This window comes from Nestor notabilis, unplaced genomic scaffold (genome assembly GCF_000696875.1).
Source record: "Nestor notabilis isolate BGI_N333 unplaced genomic scaffold, ASM69687v1 scaffold24893, whole genome shotgun sequence".
Classification (NCBI taxonomy): domain Eukaryota; kingdom Metazoa; phylum Chordata; class Aves; order Psittaciformes; family Psittacidae; genus Nestor; species Nestor notabilis.
The window spans coordinates 40,470-63,440 of record NW_009921890.1 but is presented as its reverse complement, the minus strand read 5'-3'; the positions used below and the strand labels follow the sequence as shown (position 1 = coordinate 63,440).

The 22,971-nt window shown below is 38.2% G+C and overlaps 1 protein-coding gene across 1 annotated transcript in view; it reads right to left on the bottom strand.

Moving 5' to 3' along the window:
* Positions 1-22,971, bottom strand: part of ABLIM2 (actin binding LIM protein family, member 2) — a 102,902-nt gene that overhangs the window by 49,226 nt on the left and 30,705 nt on the right. The window contains exons 5-8 of the mRNA XM_010011350.1: positions 20,458-20,584; positions 18,763-18,856; positions 3,671-3,758; positions 413-471 (exon numbers count right to left, since the gene is read on the bottom strand). Coding sequence (XP_010009652.1) covers positions 413-471; positions 3,671-3,758; positions 18,763-18,856; positions 20,458-20,584 — 368 coding nt within the window. The remainder of the gene's footprint in view (positions 1-412; positions 472-3,670; positions 3,759-18,762; positions 18,857-20,457; positions 20,585-22,971) is intronic.

The window sequence follows — 22,971 nt, the reverse complement described above, 5'->3', positions numbered from 1 at the left end:
AGAATTTCTTTTTTTTCTTTTGTTAAAAAAAAAATAAAGAGAAAGTCCTCTGATCTTTTAAGTGCAGAGCCACATAAAAAGGGAAGAGGTCATGAACTGATCACATCATAAGAAGACAGAAGTTAAAAATTAACTTTTTTTTTCTTATTCATATTTTCAGATTTTCCTTATTCAGCTTTTTCATATAACCCTTAAGTCAGCATTCTCCTGAAGTTGTAGCTTTCATCACTAAGTAAAAGCAGACTATTTATATTAAATTATTACCTTAACCTACTAGATTTTTGTAATCTAAAATTTAAAATTACAGTGGTGAAAAAATTCAAAATCCAGCCCTCCATGCAGACTGGGGAAAAAGGGATAGAGAATAAGATGATAATGGAATAACATCAGGTACTACATACAGTCTTTTTACCTTGTTTTTTTCTTCAGCCTTTGCAGCCTGTCTACAAACTGGATGCCAAATGGATGTACCTGGAAAGTAAATTTAAAGTTCTGTTTAATTCTATTGCCTAATAAGAACCTTAAAAGGATTAAAATAAGAACGTCATTGAACCTGCCTATAAGGTTTCACAAATCACAGCACACTGATTCCACTGCCGTCACCATTTCATAGATATGTTTAAAGCTAAAACTGACAACTTCTCAATATCAGTAAGCTTGATTAGATGTATTTTAAACACCAGAAGCACTTCAGAAAGCTACATGTAGTTCAATATGTGAGATCAGTATCAAAACCTGAGTACCAAGAAGTGTGATATGGATCTCTGGAGCTCTTCCAGCCCAACCTCTTGCTCAGAGCAGGTCCCATTACAGCAGGCAGCTCAGTGCTGTGCCCAGTTGGATTCTGCATATCTCCAAGAATGGAGAACCCAGAGCATCTCTGGACAACCTGTTCCACACTACCATGTTAAGTTTTTCTTTTCCCATGTGTGTAGTCAGAATTTCATGTTCACTTATTATACATATTCTTGTAATAGTCTGGCCCAGGTCATACTAAGTAGCACACTGTGATGGGATGAAACAACATTCAGCACTAGTTGAAAATCCAGTCTGTCTGAATTATTCACTGTACTGATCTTGCACTTCTCATATGTTTGTCTCTCATAAAGCAAATATTAGGGAACTGAATTCATTCAGGGGAATATCCATCTCGGACAAAGCAGAAAATACAGAACGAACCAGTTCTCTACTGCATGTAATTATGAAAGAGAGGATTATGAATTCCAGAGATAAAAGTAAACATTAAGTGTGAGAAAGAAACTTAATAGTTTTGCATTAGTACAAAGGGAAAAAAAATCTTTTTAAAAGTTGGACACAATGATAAATACTCAGTATTCAGTGGAAGTGGAATGTAACTATATAAATGAATAATCTGTAAGCTTTAATAGTAAAAAGGAAACTTTATGTTGGTCTGAGCTTGGACAAGCTACAAATCAAAGCTTCCACACAGATAAATAATGTGAGTGCACTGCAACTTCTGCTTGACTAAATGGGAAACTGAGAACCTTTGTGTTTAAATATTTAATGTTTATACTGGGTGGAGATCATCAAGAAGAGTTATTGGAAATGCTTTGTTTTCACAGCAGTTTGATAGTTTTCTAACCAGTGGATTTTGGAAACAAGATAGAAACAGAAAAACTATTCCCCAGAAGACGGATGGAGATGATTAGAATTTATTTCACAAAAATAACCCAGATGAACCCAGACTCATGCAGTAAGATACTATCTATAAGTACAGACCAGACAAATTATGTTTACTAAGTTTCTAAAGTTTTTTGGGATTGAACCACTAAAGAAATATCTTTATAGCACCTTTAAATTCAATGCTAATTTATCTTCCAATTACAAGTAGGTCTGAGCTTGTGCACTGACAGCATTTGTCTCAACTGCTTCATAGGTTAATGTAAATCTTCCCAGTGGTATTAAGAAGTATTTAGATCAGCTTTTTTTTTTAATTACTCTTATCTGTGGTCAAGCAAAACTGAGAAACTTTTTCACACAGAAAAACAAGGGGCCTTTCAAACAATAGTGATCTGATGGATGACCACTGATGACTCAATTTCCAACACCTAAAGGAATTTATAGTAGTTTATTAAGAGGATGAAAGCAAGTTATAAAATCCTGGGCTCTGACATTTTTTAATCTAACACATCAAGTAAGGCAGCCCAAATACCTATCACAGAGCTTTTATTAAGTTAAATGGAAACTGTTTTTCACGTGAAAAGAAAAAGCATTTGATAGTAAGCTGGAATGAATGTTTCCTGCATCAGAAAATAAAGTGATTAAGAAGGGTCCAAATTAACAGGACCTGAGCATACTTTGTGATTATTTGAACTAAAAGCACAAAACCTAACAAATATTTACCATTACCACAAACTGAACTTAAAAACAAGATTCACTTGCAACCCAGTTTCAGAGTCTGAAATCTAGAATCAAATTTGCAGTTTGATAGCTTTTTTTAAAGCACTGATTTCCCATGGGATTTTAGTACTGCTAAACTACTTTGCAATTGGAAGAACCACAGCATTTTCTGGCTCCTGAGGGAAAATTCATGAGCACAGACAAGGATCATTATGTCCTTTAATGAGCTAGTTCTTGTTGCAAACCAAAGTGACAATAAAATTGCCATTTTAAGTAATGTACTAAATTATAATTAGATTTTACCGAGACCACTGTTGTGTTTTAAATAAAGTCTAACTTTTCCAGCTTAATGAATGATTTCAAAGTATGCTTCTAGAAAACTGTGGACAACTGCAAAGTTGTAATGCAGATCTGGGCAAGCATGTGACTTTAGGATAACACACCAGCCATACAGTTCCCACATCCTACTGAGCTTCTCTTTTCTGTTTTTCTTTGAAGAGATACTGCCAGTCAAAGACATAGGCAAAAGACTTCATTTTCTCTGATGTCTGACCTTGTATTTAACTGTATAGACATTGTTTTATTTCATTAGTTTAGTACAGCTAAAAGTTGCTACATATGAAGTACAGATTTTAGCTCATATTTATCTTAAATAACTTTTTCCCCCCCCATTGAATAAATTATTGTGGCAAGTCCTTCTCCACTACACTGAAATTCCCTGAGAAGAAAATGAATTTCCCCTGTGCAAGCTTATGACTGCATATTAGGCATATTCTGTGGTAACGTCTTCAGCTTCATGGCATCCTCTTCTCCACTCTCTGAGGGCACTTAGGTCTGACCTAGGGGAATTCAGGTAAGGACATTCAGATTTTCTCCTCATACCCAAATGGGCAATGAGTACCAGACTGGTCTTAGGACTGCAACAGCAGCTTTAGCGGACCTGGTGTCCCACATGCATGTTAACTGTCATCTGGACCATTCATCACTGCAGAAAATACCCACATTTTTTCAGTAAATGGAACATTTTAATAATCCTCACTGTCAAGTACTTCCCTTCCATCTGCATGAAATAACTGTTACCACTCATCCTTCTGTGACTCACACTTGCTATTGGATTTTAACTGAGAAAGAAGTAGTAGGTGAGTAAGAAGCAACAATGGTTTGGTTTTGCTTTTCCATTGCATTGTTCACTTTCTTTGGTAGTTATGAAGTGAGAATATGGGCAAAACAGCTCAGCTATGCTAGCAAGTACGGACAAGAGGGCCATGCTGCCAAGTGTTTTGTGTTTTGGGTTTTTGTTTGGTTTTACCTTGAAGATACATTTCTTCTCCTTCTGCAAACATCTGATTGCACCTGACACATCGTGCGCACGTTGGGTGATAATGTTTTTCTCCTGCCTATTTGGGAAAAAAGGTACAGATGATTAAGTAGACTGATCAATTTAGTGGCTTCACTATGAAGAGTTTTTCTCTCATCCTCTAGAATGTGACTAATTAGAGTAAATCAGTTAATGGCAATTAATTGAACAGTCTCCTACAACCACAATGTCAATTTTTTATTGGCAATTCATAACATAAAAAGAAATAATGGTCTTGCCTACACAAACCCAAAAGTTAATGTGCAATAGTTCAGTCTCTGAATTTAGAGAATGGAAACAATTTTATGTAGTGAACACACATTCCCTGTAAACAACCATCGTGTCCACCAAGTGCAAGGCAACTTAGGACTCACCTGAGCAAGGAAGCTGGGAGGACATAACCTTGACTGTATGTTCCTCACGACCCCACTGAATATAGAATCTTAATGTACAGCAAGAACCACCTTGTGGAAGGAATGTTTGTATCTGCTTTGAAAATGTCTTGCAGCTAATGTATACTAAAGGATTTTCATAACGAATGTGCGGTGCGCTTATAGGGCTATAAGTTCAGAGCTGACACTTCTGGGTACTGTGCACTAAATCCCTTGCACAGATAAGCCAAAGCTTTGTCATTTGTTCTGAGATTACTCCACAAAATTTAATACCACCGTTTTCTATGACTGGAATAAGAACAGGTCTGAGTCCTCGGTTTGCTCAGAACAGCTTAGTAACGCATCAATTTTCATAAATTTAAATTTCCAATTACCTTATAACCCCATTAATTTAAACTGTTTCACCATTGACCTCTATGTGTTTCTCAAGAGGAGACATTTACTTGCTACAAAGGAGCAAGGGCTTGCTAAGTCAGAACACGTGTCACGCAGACAAGGCTGATGTTAACCTCAAATGATTATCAGACAAAAAAGATTCTTGGATTCAGGGATTTATGCAAAGATCAATTCTGGCAGCTTAGCCAAAATGCAGTTCTATGGCTGACTGTGGGCAAACTTGTTAGCTCTGGTTCCCACAGGCAAGGACAGCAGCACCATAAGGCAATGTTGGCTTGAGCCAGTGACAAAAATAGCATTCAGGGAGTTGTGCTTTTCTGAGTGAACAACATGGACCAGCCTCTCCAAACTGCACCCCTACCCCATCTTTCAGATGACACCCACAAAACAGAGTTCAACAGCCCAGTGCTGGCTCTTGTGCACACTCCCACATCCCTCATTCTTCAAAACCGTTACGTAACTGAAAGTCAAACCTTGGCATCTTCTTCCTTCTCTTTTGACCTCACACTCTTCTGTGCTAGACAGGATGGCCATGGTATAAGTGGCTTAAAGTCAATGCTACTTCCATTATGAGCAAAACTAGGAGACCAAGTAACTCTAAAACTTAGAGCTAAGTTAAACTAAGCTTAACTTAAAGTTAAACCTGACTTCAACAGAGATTTTTCTGGAGTTAAAAACAAATCTTGATCCATGTAGAATGTCTTGTAACTTGCTTACCTGAAAAGATTGCAAATGCTACTAGGATTGTGTGTGCCTTTAAGAAATTGCTATCAAGTATTGTCCCTCTGTCTTCAGTGTGTAAATATGTAAATCCTCCTTCTATTAATCTAGAAATTTAACATTGTTACTACAGGGATGACTTGTATTACTCCTTTTTATTGACTGAATGTCAAAGGTTTCAGAGGTATTTATACTCAAGAACATCATCATCAGTGTCTACGGGGTATTTTGCTCTTCACAATATCAAACATAGGAATGTGGTAAATTTAGGTTACAGAATCTCTGGGTTTACTTCATCAGTTTTAACTTGATTCACTTCTGAAATCTGTTTGCTGCATTTTAAATCAGCAGTAAGGAACAGCAACACATCACGTCAGAATTGCCATTTTGAAAACAGCTTTCTTCCAGTTCACTCTTCTTGTTATGGTGTCATTTGTGCAGACTGCAGAGTGACTTTTGCAGCTTTAGACATGGAAGATGGTCAGTACTGCGTCAACACCTTGAAGTATCAGACCGTGAAGTATTGCTACTGGGCTTAAACCTTGAGTTTAAAATTGCTTGCCTGAGTGCAGGTGTTTAAGCACAGAAGGGTATTTAACCATCACCAGATAAACGTAGGTTTGGAATATCAATCTGAAAAGAAATATCATTTCCCTTGGAAGATTTGCACTGCACAGGCATTGTTAATGCAATGCATAGCCTCAATAATTCAATTGATCTAGCATAGCTGATACAGTTTCCACGCTAACACTCTCTAGCGGAATTCAATTACTCCTTTGCTAAAATAAACTGTCAGAACAGATGTGTTCTGATATATCAGAACCTAGATATATCACAGAATAAAATCTATTTCCCCAAATTTAATACTACAACCAAATACATAATTTTAATTCACTCTATATAGTAACTAATATCAACCAGCTGTAGAATGGCACAGAGAGACCTCTTTTACAACTTAGATACAATTATAACAAAAATTGGGAGAAAGGTATAGTGATTCTTTTGCTGATGCTCACTCCAGGATAACTCCAATGAATTTTGAATAATTACCCCGGAATTAAAATGGGACATACTCAAACTTTTCATATAACTCTAAGTGCTTCCAATGGGTTTTGTTCCCCTGTTTTAGAAATTTTTAATTCTGCTCCTCATCTAAGCAAAGCACAGAAGGCAAGACATGGTACTCTGCATCGCTTCAAGTATTTAACACAGACCACATCATCTTTGTAAGTAAGAAGCGACAGCTGAACCTGAGTCTAGGGACTCAAGGCAGGAATTAACTAATAATATTCCCTGATATGTTTATACAGTTACCCTGATTAGATACCATAAATTATATTCATATCTAGGACCGGGGTGTGTTGGGTCTGAACGTGAATCATAACCTCACCTGGGTACATGCCACAGAGGCTTTCATCAGTGCTCCTTCTCCTCTCTCTTCAGACTATTTCAGAGGCTTCACCTCATAGATAAACAATCAGGTCCAGCAGAACACAGAAATTTTACAAGCTTAGGGCACAAACTGTTCTATGTTTTCAGTTTTGTTGTAATGATGGCCTCATTATTTTTTCTTTTCTTGGTTATATTGATGTGAGAGTTTAATGCAGCAAACTAATTCCCAACCATATGGTTACTTTTTCTTTGCACAGTTTGAAAGCTTAGTTTGGCAGATTGTTGTCTCAGTGTTTAATAAAATATCAACACACACTTAGCACAGAGGAATTCACATTCATCTCTGGGAGATCTCTTATAGTTCAAATGGTAGACTGTAAGAAACCTCAGTATCCTACATTTGCACCAGGTCTTTGTGCCCAGGCATCCAGATGTGAAGACAGAATTATTATGAAGATCAGTTTAAAGATTAATTCTCAACTGAGATTTCCGCAAACCTGAATAGCAAAGCATGTCCTTAACAACACAGTATACCACCAGTAGTTTAATTTCTCTTCAAGTGACAATACGAGCTTTTCACAATCACCTAGTCAAAGTCTTGGTGTGTAGTTTAAAAGCGGAGTTAGAACAGTCCTTAACACTCTGAGACAAAGTATTATGAATTACTTCATTCCCTTTAGGTATGAGGGACTGCTTTGAATGGTAAATCTTCTCTGTACAGCAGGCAGAGCCTTCTGGGCTGGGTCAGCATGAGGAACATTCTCCCAGAAGAGCTGAGGACCTCCCTGCACTCCCTGCCTTAAGCATAGGAGGCATCGCAGTATTGCTCCCTGTCTCACAGCACATTGACAAGTAAATCCATCCTTCATCTAGAACCAGGAAATTCTACAACAAAGTGCATACAACCACCTTTTCTTATTTCTTATAACTTCAAGGCTTGAACTAGATAAAAAAAAAAAAAATGATTCTGATGTGACAAATATGAACCACATCGTTTAAAGCACAATTTGAAGACAGTAAGGGGTGTTATAAGTCTGTTGAGCAGTATGAACACCAGGCCTGGGAAACATGCAATGCTAGCAAAACCAGAGTAATTAATGCTGGAAGGAACAACCTTAACTAGTTAAGGTTGGGTTTTAAATTAGCTGTCATCTCTCAGGAAAAAGATACTACGCTACTGCAGACAGCTCAGCAAAAACCTCTGCTCATTCTCTGGCTGTGGCTGCAGTAACTGATGAAAGGATAGAATCTATAAAAGATGATATGTATAAAAATTGTAACGCTATCACAATGACATTGCTCATCTGGCCTCTCATGCTGCTGCTAGAAGTGTGACTGATGTAATTTTTTACTGCAATTGATGAGTGACAACTGCTTATGGATTGACACGAGGGATTGAACCAGAGCAATCTGAAGCTCAAAGCACAAGCTGAGCCCTGGAAGGAAGACTCAGATTTTCTAATGCCTCTCTCACCAGTGAAGTCTAAGTACATCCTATCTCACTGCATTACTCAGTAAAGCAGCTAATAAAGGGAAGAAGTAGACAATCACTTAATGTGTTAAATAAAGTCATAACTATTTGTTTTCTTTCCTGAAAATGAAGTTTTCGGTAAACATTTTCCCATAAAAATAAAAAATAATTATAATAATGATTAAAAAAATTATCTTGTTATCAAAATGCACAGTGGTAACTAACATCTTTTACTACTGGGAGTAAAGAGTATGTGGAAGTGAGGAAAGGTTAGACTGCTGCAATGATTCAATTATATCAAAGCATATTTTCCATTTTAAGGGTATGATACAATATAGGTTGCTGTAATAGTATGTTATTACCACTGAGTGTTATCTATTGAGATAAGTCCAAATCCTGTCCTCGTCATATAAAATCTTGGAGTCCTAACTGTATCTCATCCTGCATAAAGGTAATGGATGTCAGCCTACAAAGCACTGAGCCTGCAGGTATGCCAAGGCATGGTGTAGTTGCATGACCCAGAAACAAAGCCCACAGAAGCCTGGTATAAAGCATTCTTAGTTAAAAGCTTTTCACATGGAACAAATCTGTTGGAGAATTGGGACATCACCAAACAACCACCTGTTCGAGCAAAAGGAAACAGAATAAAGCAGAAACCTGCTGACAAATCAATAAGCCTTTCAACCAGGCAGCTTCTCACCGTGAAATGAAGGACTAAAGCTCCTATGAAAGACACAGGACCTGACTGCTGCTGTCTGTGTGGAAGGGAGTTATTATTTGGAATGGGAAGGGGTAAAATACTTAGGTACTGTTCTGATGGGTGGAAGTTTAAAATGTCAGTAAGACAATAAATATTTCCTGAATAATTTTCATTCACATAGACATTCTCTTTCATTCATTCAAAAGCACCGAGATTTCTTCAAGTGGACTTCATAATACAGCTAATAGTAGAAATATAATTCAGTTTAAAGTCAGGAATTGTGCAAGGGCACCACAGAATGATAGAATAATTCAGGTTGGGAAGGACCTCAGGAGTTCATCTAATCCGGCCTCTTGCTCAAAGCACAGTTGGTGCTCAATAAGATCAGTCTGCTCAGGAATTTGTCCAGTGGCATATTGAAAACCTTGAAGGACAGAGACTCCACTATCTCTGAGAAGATTGCTGGAATGCTTAGTTATCCTTACACGCCCATATCTGCCATTGCATCTACACAGTAGCATATTATGTGGACTATACTGGCTTCATAACCTGGATTCTACAGGGCATTTTTAAATTAGAGTGATGATATCAAGGCCAGGCTGGACAGAGCCTCGGGCGACATAGTTTAGTGTGTGGTGTCCCTGCTCACGGCAGGGGGGTTGGAACTAGATGATCTTAAGGTCCTTTCCAACCCTAACTATGCTATGATTCTATATTCAGAAAATCAGATAACCTTTGTTGCTTGGAGTAGAAGACTCTGCTCAGTTACCAGCCTTAAGTGAAAGTACATAAAATCTCCATCGTGTTTCTAGCAAAGCCAGTGTTTTGAGTATATTACCGAAGAATTTGAAAGATTACTCAATACTCAGTAATAGTTCTTTACAATAATGGTTAAGTTAGTAAACAGCTATCATGTTATCTACTGGGTATGAAGGGACAAGCAACATTATCAAGGCAGAGGTATTTGGCAAAATATTTACTGCTGATGTTACAACAACTGTGCAGAGGAGAGAAAAGTGTGAGAGCCAGGGAACAAAGAGAGAATTATGTAGAGGAAAACTTACTAATTCCCTTAGTCACAGTGGACCTGACTCACCACTGAGTCACTTCAGCAGCGTGCCAGGGCAGACGAACCGTTTTCAATGGGGTTTACACCAGTGTAAATGTAGTGTAACGTTTTGAATCAGTCCTTCTCCTCATCTTCTCCATACTGGGTTCATTTATCATCTCACTAGATGCCAAGAAAGAGTCATGTCAAATGTTCAACACATGCACCTGCAGCATTAGTTACAGCTTCAGCTGCCTCGCATGTACAGTTATTTCATATTGTCGTGGTTCTGGCTCATCCCTCTGTACTTTGCAGAGCCTTGAGACTTCCCACCCACATCTGAGTCATTTTTTACTGCCTCCCACACACTCTTTAGTCTTCCAGGTACAAAGTGCAGATCAAATGTACCAACAGGGACGTTTATCTCAGAGTGATAGTAACCGGACTCACGGAAAGAGAATTTCCTAATACTTGTGGAAGAAATAAGAAAAAACAACCCAAACCCCAAAAAACCAAACACATTAAAATCCTAAAGCGAATAATTAAGAAAAAGAAAGAATAGAAAGAAAAATCAGTGCTGTTATAGCTGTAATTCCATTCTGTGACATCTGTGAACAAGTTCTGACTCAGGAGCAAATTCAGCCCTGCTGCAGAGTCAGGCAAAAGTTGGAGAAGACCAATAGTGTGTTTTTTTCTACAGAATCTGGTACATGATCTTGTAAACTGAAATGGTCTGTCATGCCCGAAATCACTGATTTTGCACTCAGTTGCATTTGTTATGCAATGAGTGATCTGCCCCTTTTGTCTTTATCTTCTCAGCTTTGCAAAATTTTCTTGCCACCCACTGAGACTGGAAGAGGCTTCTGTTTTCCGTTTGCTCAACAATTCCCTTCATTTCTTTTCCACTTTGCTCTTCCACTTCTTAAAACCCACTTACAGGCCAAGACAAGCTGCAGCTGGCTCTTACGTCTGCCATCCCTTGATAGGGGAGAGGGGGTGCAGAAGGAGGATGATTTGCAGACATACTCCCCTTTATTTAAAACTTTGCAGCTGTGCATTTAGCCCATCCATTTCAGAAGGGGAGGAATGAAGCTGCAACCAACACCAAACAGCCTTGAAGAGGCAGCATGATTTATCAGATGAAGCCAGCACAGCTCTTTTCACACTGGTCATAGTGATCCAGGCTGCAAACATCTTAGGACAGAAGATGTCTCTCATTCTGTGCTTGAATGAGGCCTGATACGTAGAATCCCCAGATTTAGTTGGGTCTGGAAATGCTGCTGTTATACGCAGAACTGATATTAATAGTCCTTCCTGGAAGTAGAAAGTTGCTACTTTCAGACTCATCCACGCATTTCCAGTTCAAGGTACTATTCAGAAGTTCTTACTTTGGGGATGAAAAAGGAAATTTGAAGCAGCAAAAAAATACTGAAGGCTGGCATGATGAAAACTCTTAAAGATACAAGAAATGAGCCTGCTTTCCTGCTATTAGCAGACACACTGAACTGCTGTCACATGGGCCAGAGCATTCTGTAAATAGTTTCCAAACAAAGGCAATGGTCACTAAGTGCACTTACTGCTGCACCACTGTCATGGTTACAGGAGAAAGCTGGAGGAGGCACTTGTGCTGTTGGCTGGATCGTGGGTAGGTACAGGGCACTGCAGAGCAGTGGCTTTGCTGACCGCAGTGTGCCCCAGGTGTGAGTCAGATCACCAGAAACTAAGGAAATCATTCAAAGCAATAGGATGAGGAACTGAAGACATCCAAAAAGTGCAACATTTACATTGTCAAAATATTCAAATGCTGGCAAATACTACTAGATAATACTGCATCGCCACAGCAACACATTACGTAGAGAGGCATTGTAACAGACATACTGTAAGCTGTTTGTGTCTGAGGCTCAGAAGGTGTCAAGGTGACTATGGGAATTACTGCTTTGATGCTTTATTAATCAATTGAGATAGTTTAAGATAGTTAACTGGCATTATATTTTTGCATAATTTGAGAAGGCAGTGGACACCATGCACCCATCTGCCCAGCTCAAAAGTCTAACTATGCACTAAAACTAACACATACAATCCCACACAGGCACAAATGCACAGCAGCACTCCTGGAGATTTCTATACATATGAGAGAAATCCTCAGCAGAAAAGCAAGCAACTGAAAAAAAAAACCTCAAAAAAACCCCACAAATCCTGCAATAGTCATTCTTTCTTCTCTATCAACCAGGTTCCCTCAAAATCTGAACTTCTCTTTTGGATTACTCAGAAATAGTTTGCAAAATCCCTTACTTTGGTAGAAATGTAACAGGCTTAAGCTATCACCAAATGCAACGCAGTGGTCTTCCTCAATAAACCTAAAAACTGATTTACAGAGTAAAAGCTATGCAAACAGCTCCTTTTAATATGCACTGTTTTTTCCTGACATGTTAACAATTATTTTTAACAGTTCAGATAATAAATATACATAGGTGCTCTGTATCTTTCTGAAGAAGGAAAGTGGTTGAAAAAAGGAAAGGATGAAAATAGGATAAAGATAAGAGGAATGTATGTAAACCAATACAATTGGATTACAGAAAAGGCTAAAAACTAAGGTCAAAAACATTTGCATCGCTATTTAATGCTTGTTGATAGTATTTTTAATGATGCTTGTTTTAAAGCATAAAGTCTAAGTCAACTGTCAATTAACACTTACCCAGCCAAGTTCAGATACTATTAACTGATGATCAACCTGCCTTTGCAAACCAGGAGCCCCAGCTGAATGCAAGCAGCACTGAAACAGAGACTGTTCTCAAGCTGCAAAATGCCTTGCATCTTAGCAAACACTATGCATTGAAAATGCTAGTTAATGTTTCCTACCTTAGATGGTTTCCTTTTGCAAGAGCTAATGCTGATTTATTTAGATGTATCTCTTTCCTTCTTCTCTCATGATAGGAGAAAACTGGTGTAGAGAGCAGTTTCTAACTGAAGACTAGTACTGACACTTGGATCCTTTTGCTGCTCTGACAACCTTCGCACGGCTGCCCATGCTACAGGAAACCCTTCATTCTTATAGATGGAGCCGCTTTTATTGCACGTTTCAGTATTAATGCTTATATTATAAGCTGCCGCTCAAGTACCTTTCACACATCACTAGGTTTTGTTGTTAGTGAAACAGCAGGGGAACAGACATTTCAGAATGAACCATTCTTCCACACTGCAGGCAGAAATTGGTACACCCTGCTGTAAAGAATTAGTCTCGTCTCTCTGCTATACCGAGACTTTCTCAAAGGGAAAGGCAATTGATTTACAAAGTACATGTGGCTACAAACAGAAGTGGCTTAACCCTAGAGCAAAGCAAAAAACACATACAAAAAGTAAGATTCATTTTTTAATTAATAAGTCACTGAGGTATGAGCGGCATTTAGTTGACATATAAATTACTGCCATTTCTAGTCTCATTCCTGCCTGACACCTACCATGTTTGTTCCCTTATTTTAAGGTAGCATATTCTCGTGATTAATAGATTTTAAAAAGATATATTGATTATACTTTGCTAGATCTTTACACATACATATAATCCATAAAAATGTTAACCCTTTCTTCCCCCACATATACTGAGTGCCATGCTGCCATGTTTGGATGTCAGACACAGCAGTGGGACCCATCTTTATACTTAATAAGTGATACAGCTGTTTTCACCAGCTCTTGTAAGACACATTTACATGACAGTCATGTAGGTTTAAATCAAGTACTGAAAATACCCCTCAGTGCTTACTGAAGCAGTTGGGTTGCATGTAAATAACCCCCAAAAGACCTTTCCAAAAGCATAACTTCCAGTGTGCTCCACTGTCAACTTTTATTCACATGAAATTCAGCACGTTGGCTAGTAGCAGCAGAGATCTAGCTTGTTCATCAGCTGCCAGTAGAGCTGGTTGTGGAGGCCTGCTATGAGGCAGCTCAGCCTAGCCATTGCTAGGTTTGAACCCAGGACACCAACCATTCACAGTTGATCCCCTCATAGCATATACTGCATTTGCCATCAAAACATCCCCAGGAGGTTTTCTTTGGATATGAAAGCTTCCTTTAACAATGTAGGAAATCATTAGCTGAAACAGCAGATGAAGGGAAGCTCCTCCCCCCTCCCCCCCAATCATATCTTGCTACGGGGTGTCAATACTAACGAAGCCACAGAAAAAAGCCCACACTCAGTGCGAGATATACCACAGAAAGTACAGTGGAAGGGGTTACTCCAACTGCACAAGGTGGAAGTGAGACATCATCTGGTGTACAATGTTCATGCACGCTGACAGAGTGTGGTTCCAGCTAGCAACATATGGTGACAATGTGCACCAGCATCACCAGAAGAGCCTAAGGCTGACTTTACTTTTTTGAGGGGTAATGGTTTTAAACTAAGAGGGAAGATTCAGGCTGTACAAGAGGAAAAAATCTTTTACAATGATGGTGCTAAAACACTGGCACAGGTTGCCCAGAGAGGTGGTGGACGCACCATCCCTGGAGACATTTAAAGCCAGGCTGAATGTGGTTTTGGACAACCTAATCTAGTTGAAGATGTCCCTGCTCATTGCAGGGGGGAGTTGGACTAGATGACCTTTGAAGATCCCTTCTAACCCAAACTATTCTGTGATTCTATGATTTATGAGCAGAGGAGAATTTGGTTCATCCAGATTTTCAAAACTAAATATTGAGAGAAACTAAGGCTGTTTTCTATAACTTATCCTTAGAGTTCATCAATTAAAAGGGAGAAGACAAAAAAAGCTGAAGATCAAACTGTATCCAAATAATTAGTAATTATGCACAGAACACTTCAGAATAGAGAGATGCCAGAACCGAGACAAAGTTTCTAAATACTAGATGTTAAGGAAACCCAGGCATGTTCCCCAGGAGAGGGCATCAGGAGTCATCACACAGCTCCTCCACACACCCCAACAGCTTTCCAAGCCTCCCTACAGCCCTGTTGTGTGGGAAGGACTGGGAGGTAGGCAACCCACCTCTGCTTCCTCTAAGCAAAACACAGCTAGAAGACTGATTAAAAATCATGAAACAAATGGGAAGGGTTTTCTTGATTGAAAAAGATTTGTATCAGGCTCTGAATTATCATGTGAAATAAAGTATATTTTTAGAAAAGAAAAAGGCAAGTACACTTATTTTGTCTATTTTTACGACGTGCTCATTAGCAGAAATTCAGATTTTAATTAATAAATAAGTGCTTGTGATAGAAAAAGAGAGGGAAAAGTATTTTTAGTGCCAAACACAGAGAAATAGATTGCAACATGACAAAAGAGAAATGGCTGGTTATAAAAATCAACAGCTTGTTATTTTAAAATGGGTTTATTTTCTGTGTTATTGCCTGGTTTTAGCTATTGCTGGATTAGCAACAGAGCTATAGCATAAGCACTAAAAAGAAACCTTTTTCTCCCAAAAGGTTTTCAGTCACACAGCATTTTAAGTCAAACTATAAACTCCAGACACCTCTTGATCCCCCATTTAAGCTGGTAGGTTTACCAACATATATGGTCAGGGATAAAACATTGCTTTTTCTAGGAGAGGACTGACGCTGCATGGAACAGTGCTCTGTTCCATGCTTCATGTTCACTCTGCTTCATGAGCAAAGGGAGCCTTGACCATAAAAGCACAGGTGAGAGGGTTTTATTAAAAAAGAACAGCAAAACTGTTGCATTTGAAAGCAAAAGAAGAATTTATGGTCTCCGTAAATTAGCTGCTCAGTCCTTTTTGTAGCTTTTCCAGTTCAAGTTCCCTGGGAGACTGGGGTCAAGCCAAGGTGGATTGGAAAGGAGGAAAGAAACAAGAAAGGAATTCTAAACAGAGCTATCCTGTGTTTAAGCCCACTTACTACCTGGAATGAATCTGGCCCTAAGAAAATGGACTGAAGGACAATTTTAGGTAAATTATCATTGTATTTGACTGGCAACCTACAAAATCAGCTATATTTTTGTAAGTTATCAGTAACTCACACTAGTTGACTGCTCCTTCCTCCTCAGCTGAATAAATACTTAAAAAGAACAAGTGTTGGAAAGCGAGACAATACTATAAAATCTGGGCACACAATAATTGTGGAAGCAGCTGTCCTCCTGACATTATCACAGAAATCAGTGATGGAAAATATCCTATTAGGTCATATAGTCCCTCCCTTTGTCATTGCAGGACTGTTCCCTAACATAGATTTTCCAGTGCCTTGTCCAATCTTGTTTCAATACTAAGTGATAGCTTCCAGCAGCTCCCTTGGGAAACTATTCCTCTGCCTATTAAGCACTGCTGTCAAGACTTTCCCCCACTTTAATAGCAATTTGCCCTATTATTTCTGTGTATCTCCAGATTATATTCAAGATGGTAAAAAGAAATATTGATGCTTTGAAAAATGGTTCAGGATTCCAGACAATTCCACAAAAAATACATCCTATAATGAAAACCAGACATGGCTACTTTTTACTTTTTTTCTCTCTTCATGACCAGGAGGCTTACAAACATATCAACGAGTGACAAACATACACTGAGTTTGATACCAGAGAGATGGAAGAGATCAGCCACAGTTCCAAGCCTTTGGAACAAGTCCATCTGCTGCAGACAAACAACAAATGACTAAACCACGTTAGCTACGGATATAGTCTCTGCGTTCTTTCTAATCTGTCTGCTTAGGTCATGACTTTTAGTCTATCTTCCTAATGAAATGAGGTGTGCACGACCTCCTCACCTGACTGCTCTCCATGGTCAACACTGAAACTCAATGGCCATTTAAAGTCATACCTTGTAAAAGTCCAAAGGCTCATGGAAATCACCACAGAAGGAGCCTCACACAGGGTGTTATCTCTTGACCATGTAAACAGGCAGTGGAAATGTAAAGAAAGCTCTTCAGATATTTTACTGGGAAGCAGAGGGTATGGGAGCAGGTATTTTGGGAGATGTCATACTGGGGCAGCAGAATGCTAGGACACACAGCACATGCACCCGTATTCAAGCTTCATCAGTTTTCTTGCATGCAAACCAGAACTGCTTTATACAATCTTATGGAAAGAAGGTTATACACCATAAAGTTTCCAAGTTGTTGTAACAAGCCTCCAGATACTGAATACCATTGTACCTGTTCAAATCCATTGCCTGCTTCATACTAACTTCATCCTAGCTTTCCTACCTGACAGTGACACTATCCGACACTCCTGTGCTTTTACAGATTGTGAAAGTCCTTTCTCCTCATGTTTTACTAAAAAAGGTTTCAGAATCTTGCATCAGTATTTCTTCCACAGCTAAATACCACAGACTTCAATCAAAGTTGCTCCCAGCCTGAAGCAGTACCAAAGAAAGAAGAAAATCAGTGCTACAGCACTGTCATGAAAGCAACACTGGGGATGGGGAGACGAGGCAGGCATACATGCACCAACCAAAAACATCACCTCCAACTACAGAGACGTATGTAATCAGCCATGGTAAAATTCCTACTATAGCTTTAAAGAATCAACTTTTCTCAAGTTCGTTGTTAGTCCATCTGTAATAAAAACAAGGAAATCTCCTCCCGTTCAGTATGCTCTTACCAAGCAGTTAGAAGAAACAGGTATAGACACATGTGCCCTGAGGTCCTACAAATCCAGCTTAGTACTGTTACTGTGCAAATCTTTGTAACTTTTGTTTTCTTTCATCATCCACAGAGCCAGTAAGGACCCAGTACTTAACCATTTCACACTACATGCTATTGTTTAGACATACTGTATGTAAAATATTACCAAATAGAAGAGTATTTTAGTACAGATATTTCAAGGCAAGAGCAGAACAGAAAACACAATATTGTGAAGCCAAGAGTCAGTACAGAAATTGATGCTTCTGTTCTTCTCCAGTCTTAGTATTAATCACTCCCTGTAACCTGCTATGAGAAAGTGCACCTCTAATTTTCTGTAACTTTGACCATGACACTCTTGCCTCTGCATTCACCTCTCTTTTCTATTGCACCAAATATAACTTAATTAGCTTCACCTTCAAAGCCCACTCTCTCTTACTACCTTTCCTTCACTGTCAAAGCCTGACATCCCTGAAAACCTATAGCAGCTTCCACTGGTCACCTCTTACATTTCTGATGTTTTTTAAATATTTTCTTCTGTTTTGCCTCTCCCACTTGAGAAAGCTGTCTTCACATTCTTAGAAGTCAGCTTTCTGAGATCTGGTAACAGAAAAGACCCCCATGCCTAACCCTAACACTGTATTATGCCATCTAGCATGGACTCACTGTTTCCTTTCAGTTGCTTCTCAGTTCCTACCTAGTTGTAAGTGTCTGTCATTTGGATAGTTAAGTCTTTGTACATCTCCCATCGTATTTTTCTGTGATGAAAGTCCTTTAGGACTTCTCCAGGCTTTCTTAACTGAGGAAGAGAAAGAAGTGAACTGAGTGACCTGAGGAAACTCTTCCTAACTCTAGTACTGCTAAGGCTTCACAAGGTACAGGAAAAGACAGAAATAAAAACTGGAAATGGCATTAATAGGATAACAATACAATTAGATGCAAAGATAAATTCTATTCAGATCGAAAGAATATATTAACTTCTGGGTGCAAAAAAAATTTCAAAGTAATTCATTTTAGTTTTAAACCAGCTTCATCCTAACTCTGAGGAACATAGAATCAAAAAGCTGAAATTGCAAAGGAATTTAGTATAAGTATTTAAATGTGCTCAATAACCCATTCACTTATTACTTCTGCTACCTGAACATTCTCCAGCACCACAAACATCCATTTAGGGAGTCTGTGTATTGCGAAATCATTAACAGAAGAAACAAAACAGAATTATAGAAAAAGTTCCTAGTATTCCACAAAGTAGCATTAAACTGTTGCATTAACACTGATTTGTAAGTACACAGCTACACCAAAAAGGGCAAGTCTCTTTGTACACTCCGAGATATTGTTGAACGACAGGTTCTCCTTACCTCAAGCACTCTTCCGGTGATGTACTTTTCACAATTGTCACATCTGATACCAAACTTTGCATGATAGTCCGTTTCGCAGTATGGAACACCATCCCTAGGGAAGAACAATATGACATACACAGATTGCTTTTCATAAGCTTACAGGTTTTACTGGGAGATACACAACTGAAATTTGTTAATGCTTCAACACTTCATAGGGAATTTATGGACTTTCCCACCTCCCAGACACTTTAATTTAATAATTTTGTAAAAGAATTGTATTCTTTTTTGTAAAGAATTGAATAGGTAATGAACTATTTTGGCCTTTCTGAATCTACCACAATCCCACTTTCCTGCTTTGTCACTGAATTCAGCCATCATCTCTTCCCTTGTTGTAACACTGAGACTCTGAAACCCTCACACCATTTTTTGGTGTAATGTTACTCATTAACTTCTTCCACATTTTTCCCCTACTTTGGAAAAAATAGTTATTTCTACATATTAGTCTTTCCCTCTTATCAAATTTAGATCACAACTTTACAAAGTTTCACGCTTAGACCACTTAGCCGATGAATGAAAATAAATAGCTCTAGAAGAAACTGGAGACTCCTCTGTATCAAAGTGCAAATTAAACATTGTTAAACATATTTAGTGTGTTATGCTAAAGCAGCCCATGATCGGTCAGATTTATTATCTGAGACATAATTTTATTAGACGTTTCCCTGGAGAAACACAAAAATTAATTTTATAGCATACAAGTTTGACTGCTTAGAACTAACCTATAAGTTATCACAATAACTAATTGAATTAATTGAAGCCAGGATGTTTCTTCTCTTGAGTTATTTTGCTTGGCATTTAGCTTTTTCAAAAAGAGGATTTAATGGTAATTATATCTTTAAAATTTATGGGGTTTTATTATTAAATAACAAGCACTGTACCAAAATACAGCAGATTAGCAAAACATCTGAGATAATGCACAATCTTATTTAAGAACACCCTTTTATTAAATATTGTTTCTCCCCTGCAAGCTGTGAAATTAAATGTTATACTCCTATTAATCTAAACCCAAAGAATTGTTGAAAGTCAGTGGGGTATTGGCTCTGAAACTCCATCATCTCTGGGCACTGGTGATTGAGTTACTTAGCTGTTTAAGAAAATCTCATCATATCAACACACTTCTCCAAAGCAGAAATTAATCCCAGGTGCCTTGGCCAGTGAAAGCCCTGTATCTCACTGCACTGATATGAGTGTTGACGTGGGACTTGGTCTGCGTGTGTGCTTTGTGCTGCTTCTCATTGCTGTCATCACATCCAGTCCAAATCTGACTGCATGAGGGTCTGGAGCAGCACAAAAGCATGGTACGTACCTCCTTAATGAACTTTTGGAGGATATTTTCACTTATGTGAAACACATGGAAATGATAGTATGTCTTTTTTCACATAGCAGCATTGCACAGAGTGAAGTCAAACATAGGTAACTAAGGGTGTATCTATGGGGCTTTGCAGCATACTGCACCCATTCCTTTCTATAGCACAGCTACTTTCTCAAGTTGCATTCCAGGCGAATGTACAAATTCCACTTTTACTTAGTTAATAATTTATATAAATCTTGTATATACCCCCAAACATACATAAAACCAAAGGATATGCAATGTTAAATTATTTGGTATTAAAAGAATGCTGAAAATGAGTGAAAATGCTTGTCTATTTAACTTACTTGCTGATGTACTCTGCATTCAGTAGCTTGCCACATGTATTGCACTTAAAACAGCCCAAATGCCAGTGTTTGTCCAAGGCAACCAATGACTGCCCATTTTTAATTTCTGAACCACAGCCCCCACAATCTGCAAGAGAAAAATCCAATATGAGTGAATCAGAGGCTTTAGATGGTCATGCAACAATACTGATTACTGCAGCATGAGGATCCGTCGGTGTCCTAGTAACAGCTTTGTGCAGCGTCTTAAAGCTCGCTGCTGGCCACTCGCTGATGGATGACAAGTGGTGCTGCCCTAATATTGCCCTAACATTGCTAGAAGACATGAATCTTCCAAAGAAAAAAAATAATGACTTAGGTTTCACAGTGAATTAGGTTTTATTTTAACACATTTATATGGTGTTTAAAACACACAAAGTGTTGCCAATTCGGTTTTCAAGCATTGTAAATCAGGCCAATAAAATTAATAGCAAAGACCAATAAAATTAATAGCAAAGACCTAACAGTCATGAGATTAAAATGAATAATTGACTCTTCACATTAGACTTTGCTTCGGGGTCTGAAAGCTTTAATTAGTGTTTCAAAATTCTTTTTGCAACCATGAAAAAAAGCCTAACCTGAAATTCTGATGTGAAATTCTGTAACCGTGAAAAATACACCAATACATGAGAGGCGTTACAAATTCCTGAGTAGTAGTGACATTGCAGTATGTGAACATGATGGCTGGCTATATACTTATTGGTTATAGAATTTCACTTATATAAAGCTCCAAAAAGTGGTAATCAAAATGTAATGTAAACCATGTCATAACATAGGCTAGGCTTAGGATGTATCTGAACCAGCTATATTCCCCAAGAAAAGTAATTGAGAACAGTACTTTTTGTGGGGTTTGGTTGCTTTTTCTTGGTTTTGTTGTGTGGTTTGTTTGTTGTATTCTTTTTTGTAAACTATAGATGCTTTTGACTATGCTAGGAAAAGCTAAATCTACCCTTGGATTTCACACCAACAGTCCACCAGTCAGCACCCTGTTTAGAGATGCTACACAGACATACGATTTTAATCTGGTCCACTATAGCCTAAATGAATTCTTTAGTACATTACAGGGTCCAGCTCTCATTCACTCTTCATTCTGTAGATTTCTGTTTATGTATAGTTTTCTTACAGAATGTTAAAACAGTCAGAATATATGGAAAAAATAGGGATAATATAAGTAAAAAACTGATTCTAGCATCAGTATCTCAGTAACCCTTTATATCATCCGACTTATGTGAAACCATGCATATATATTTAGGAATTATACATATGTAACAACAGTTTGCTACAGAAAAGACAAACCCTAAGAGTCATTTAGAGATGCCGGAAGAGAAAAAAAAATAAAACCACAACCATATCTTTCATAGAGGAGAGAGATACATAAAAGCATTAAAGAAAAGACTTATCTAGTTATTAAGAAAGAACTCCAAATGTAGAAGCTCATTAAAACATTTAAACAGTCCTCTTAAAAACTTTCTGATTTAAGGTTCTATTTAGTTGTTTGCGTGACCCTAATGAAACACTCTGTTAGTGCAATTGTAAATGCCTCATTTCTGAGCGCACAACAATAAAGGACAGTTCTTATTTTCCTTTAGTGGATTTGGAATGGATTAAGGGAGTAATAATATGTCTCTCTAATATCACCCCGTAGAGCACCAATATGTGGAAACAAGCCCAGCACAAAAGTGTGTGCACCATAGATCGAACATTTGAGTTTTGCTAATAAAAGGTAACATTTGGGTGTGTGTCTGCATTTAGTCCCACAGGAGAATAAATACTGGAGTATTCTGTAGTATCTATTCTTTAACAGCAATCAGAAATTCATTTGTGATGTGACCTGCATTGGGGGTTCATGTGGTAATCTAATTTAATCTCACTAGTTGAGGGTTTATTTCACAAACGTAATAAAATGTGTGCTCAGATGTCATTCACCATTCATCTGGTTTAAGCTCGTGTGGTCAGAAATGAAGCATTTTGTGAGCTACTTTTTTATTTCCAACTGCTGTTTGCTCTGTTAAGTTCCAGATAATTAAAAACAAATACTGTAGTTGCCATGCCAACAGTGCCTATTGATGCAACGTCCTTGTCTTCCTGTTTTGGAGGCAGCATCCTTTGGTGACTCACCTAATTTCAATCAACAGCTCTGCAGAAAACATCATTTTCTGCTACATGTTGATATTCTTCCCCGAGTACTTTTTCAACATCAACACTGCCACAAGAGGTTTTCACAGCTAGCATTTTATAAAGGAAACAACGAGGGTAAGTAGGTATTTATATAATAATAGAAAAAAAATAAATTAAATCAAGGACTCGGGCAAACTACTTGACGTTCTTCCTTTCTTCCAAATGTAATGCATAACAAAGGTCAAAACCAAAGTGGAACGATGAAAACAGGAGTTGTCACAGAGGGCAGTGATGCTGGGAGCTCAGTAAGTTCCCAGAGATCTCCTGAAAGCATTCTTGAGCTCAAGTTGGAAATAAATA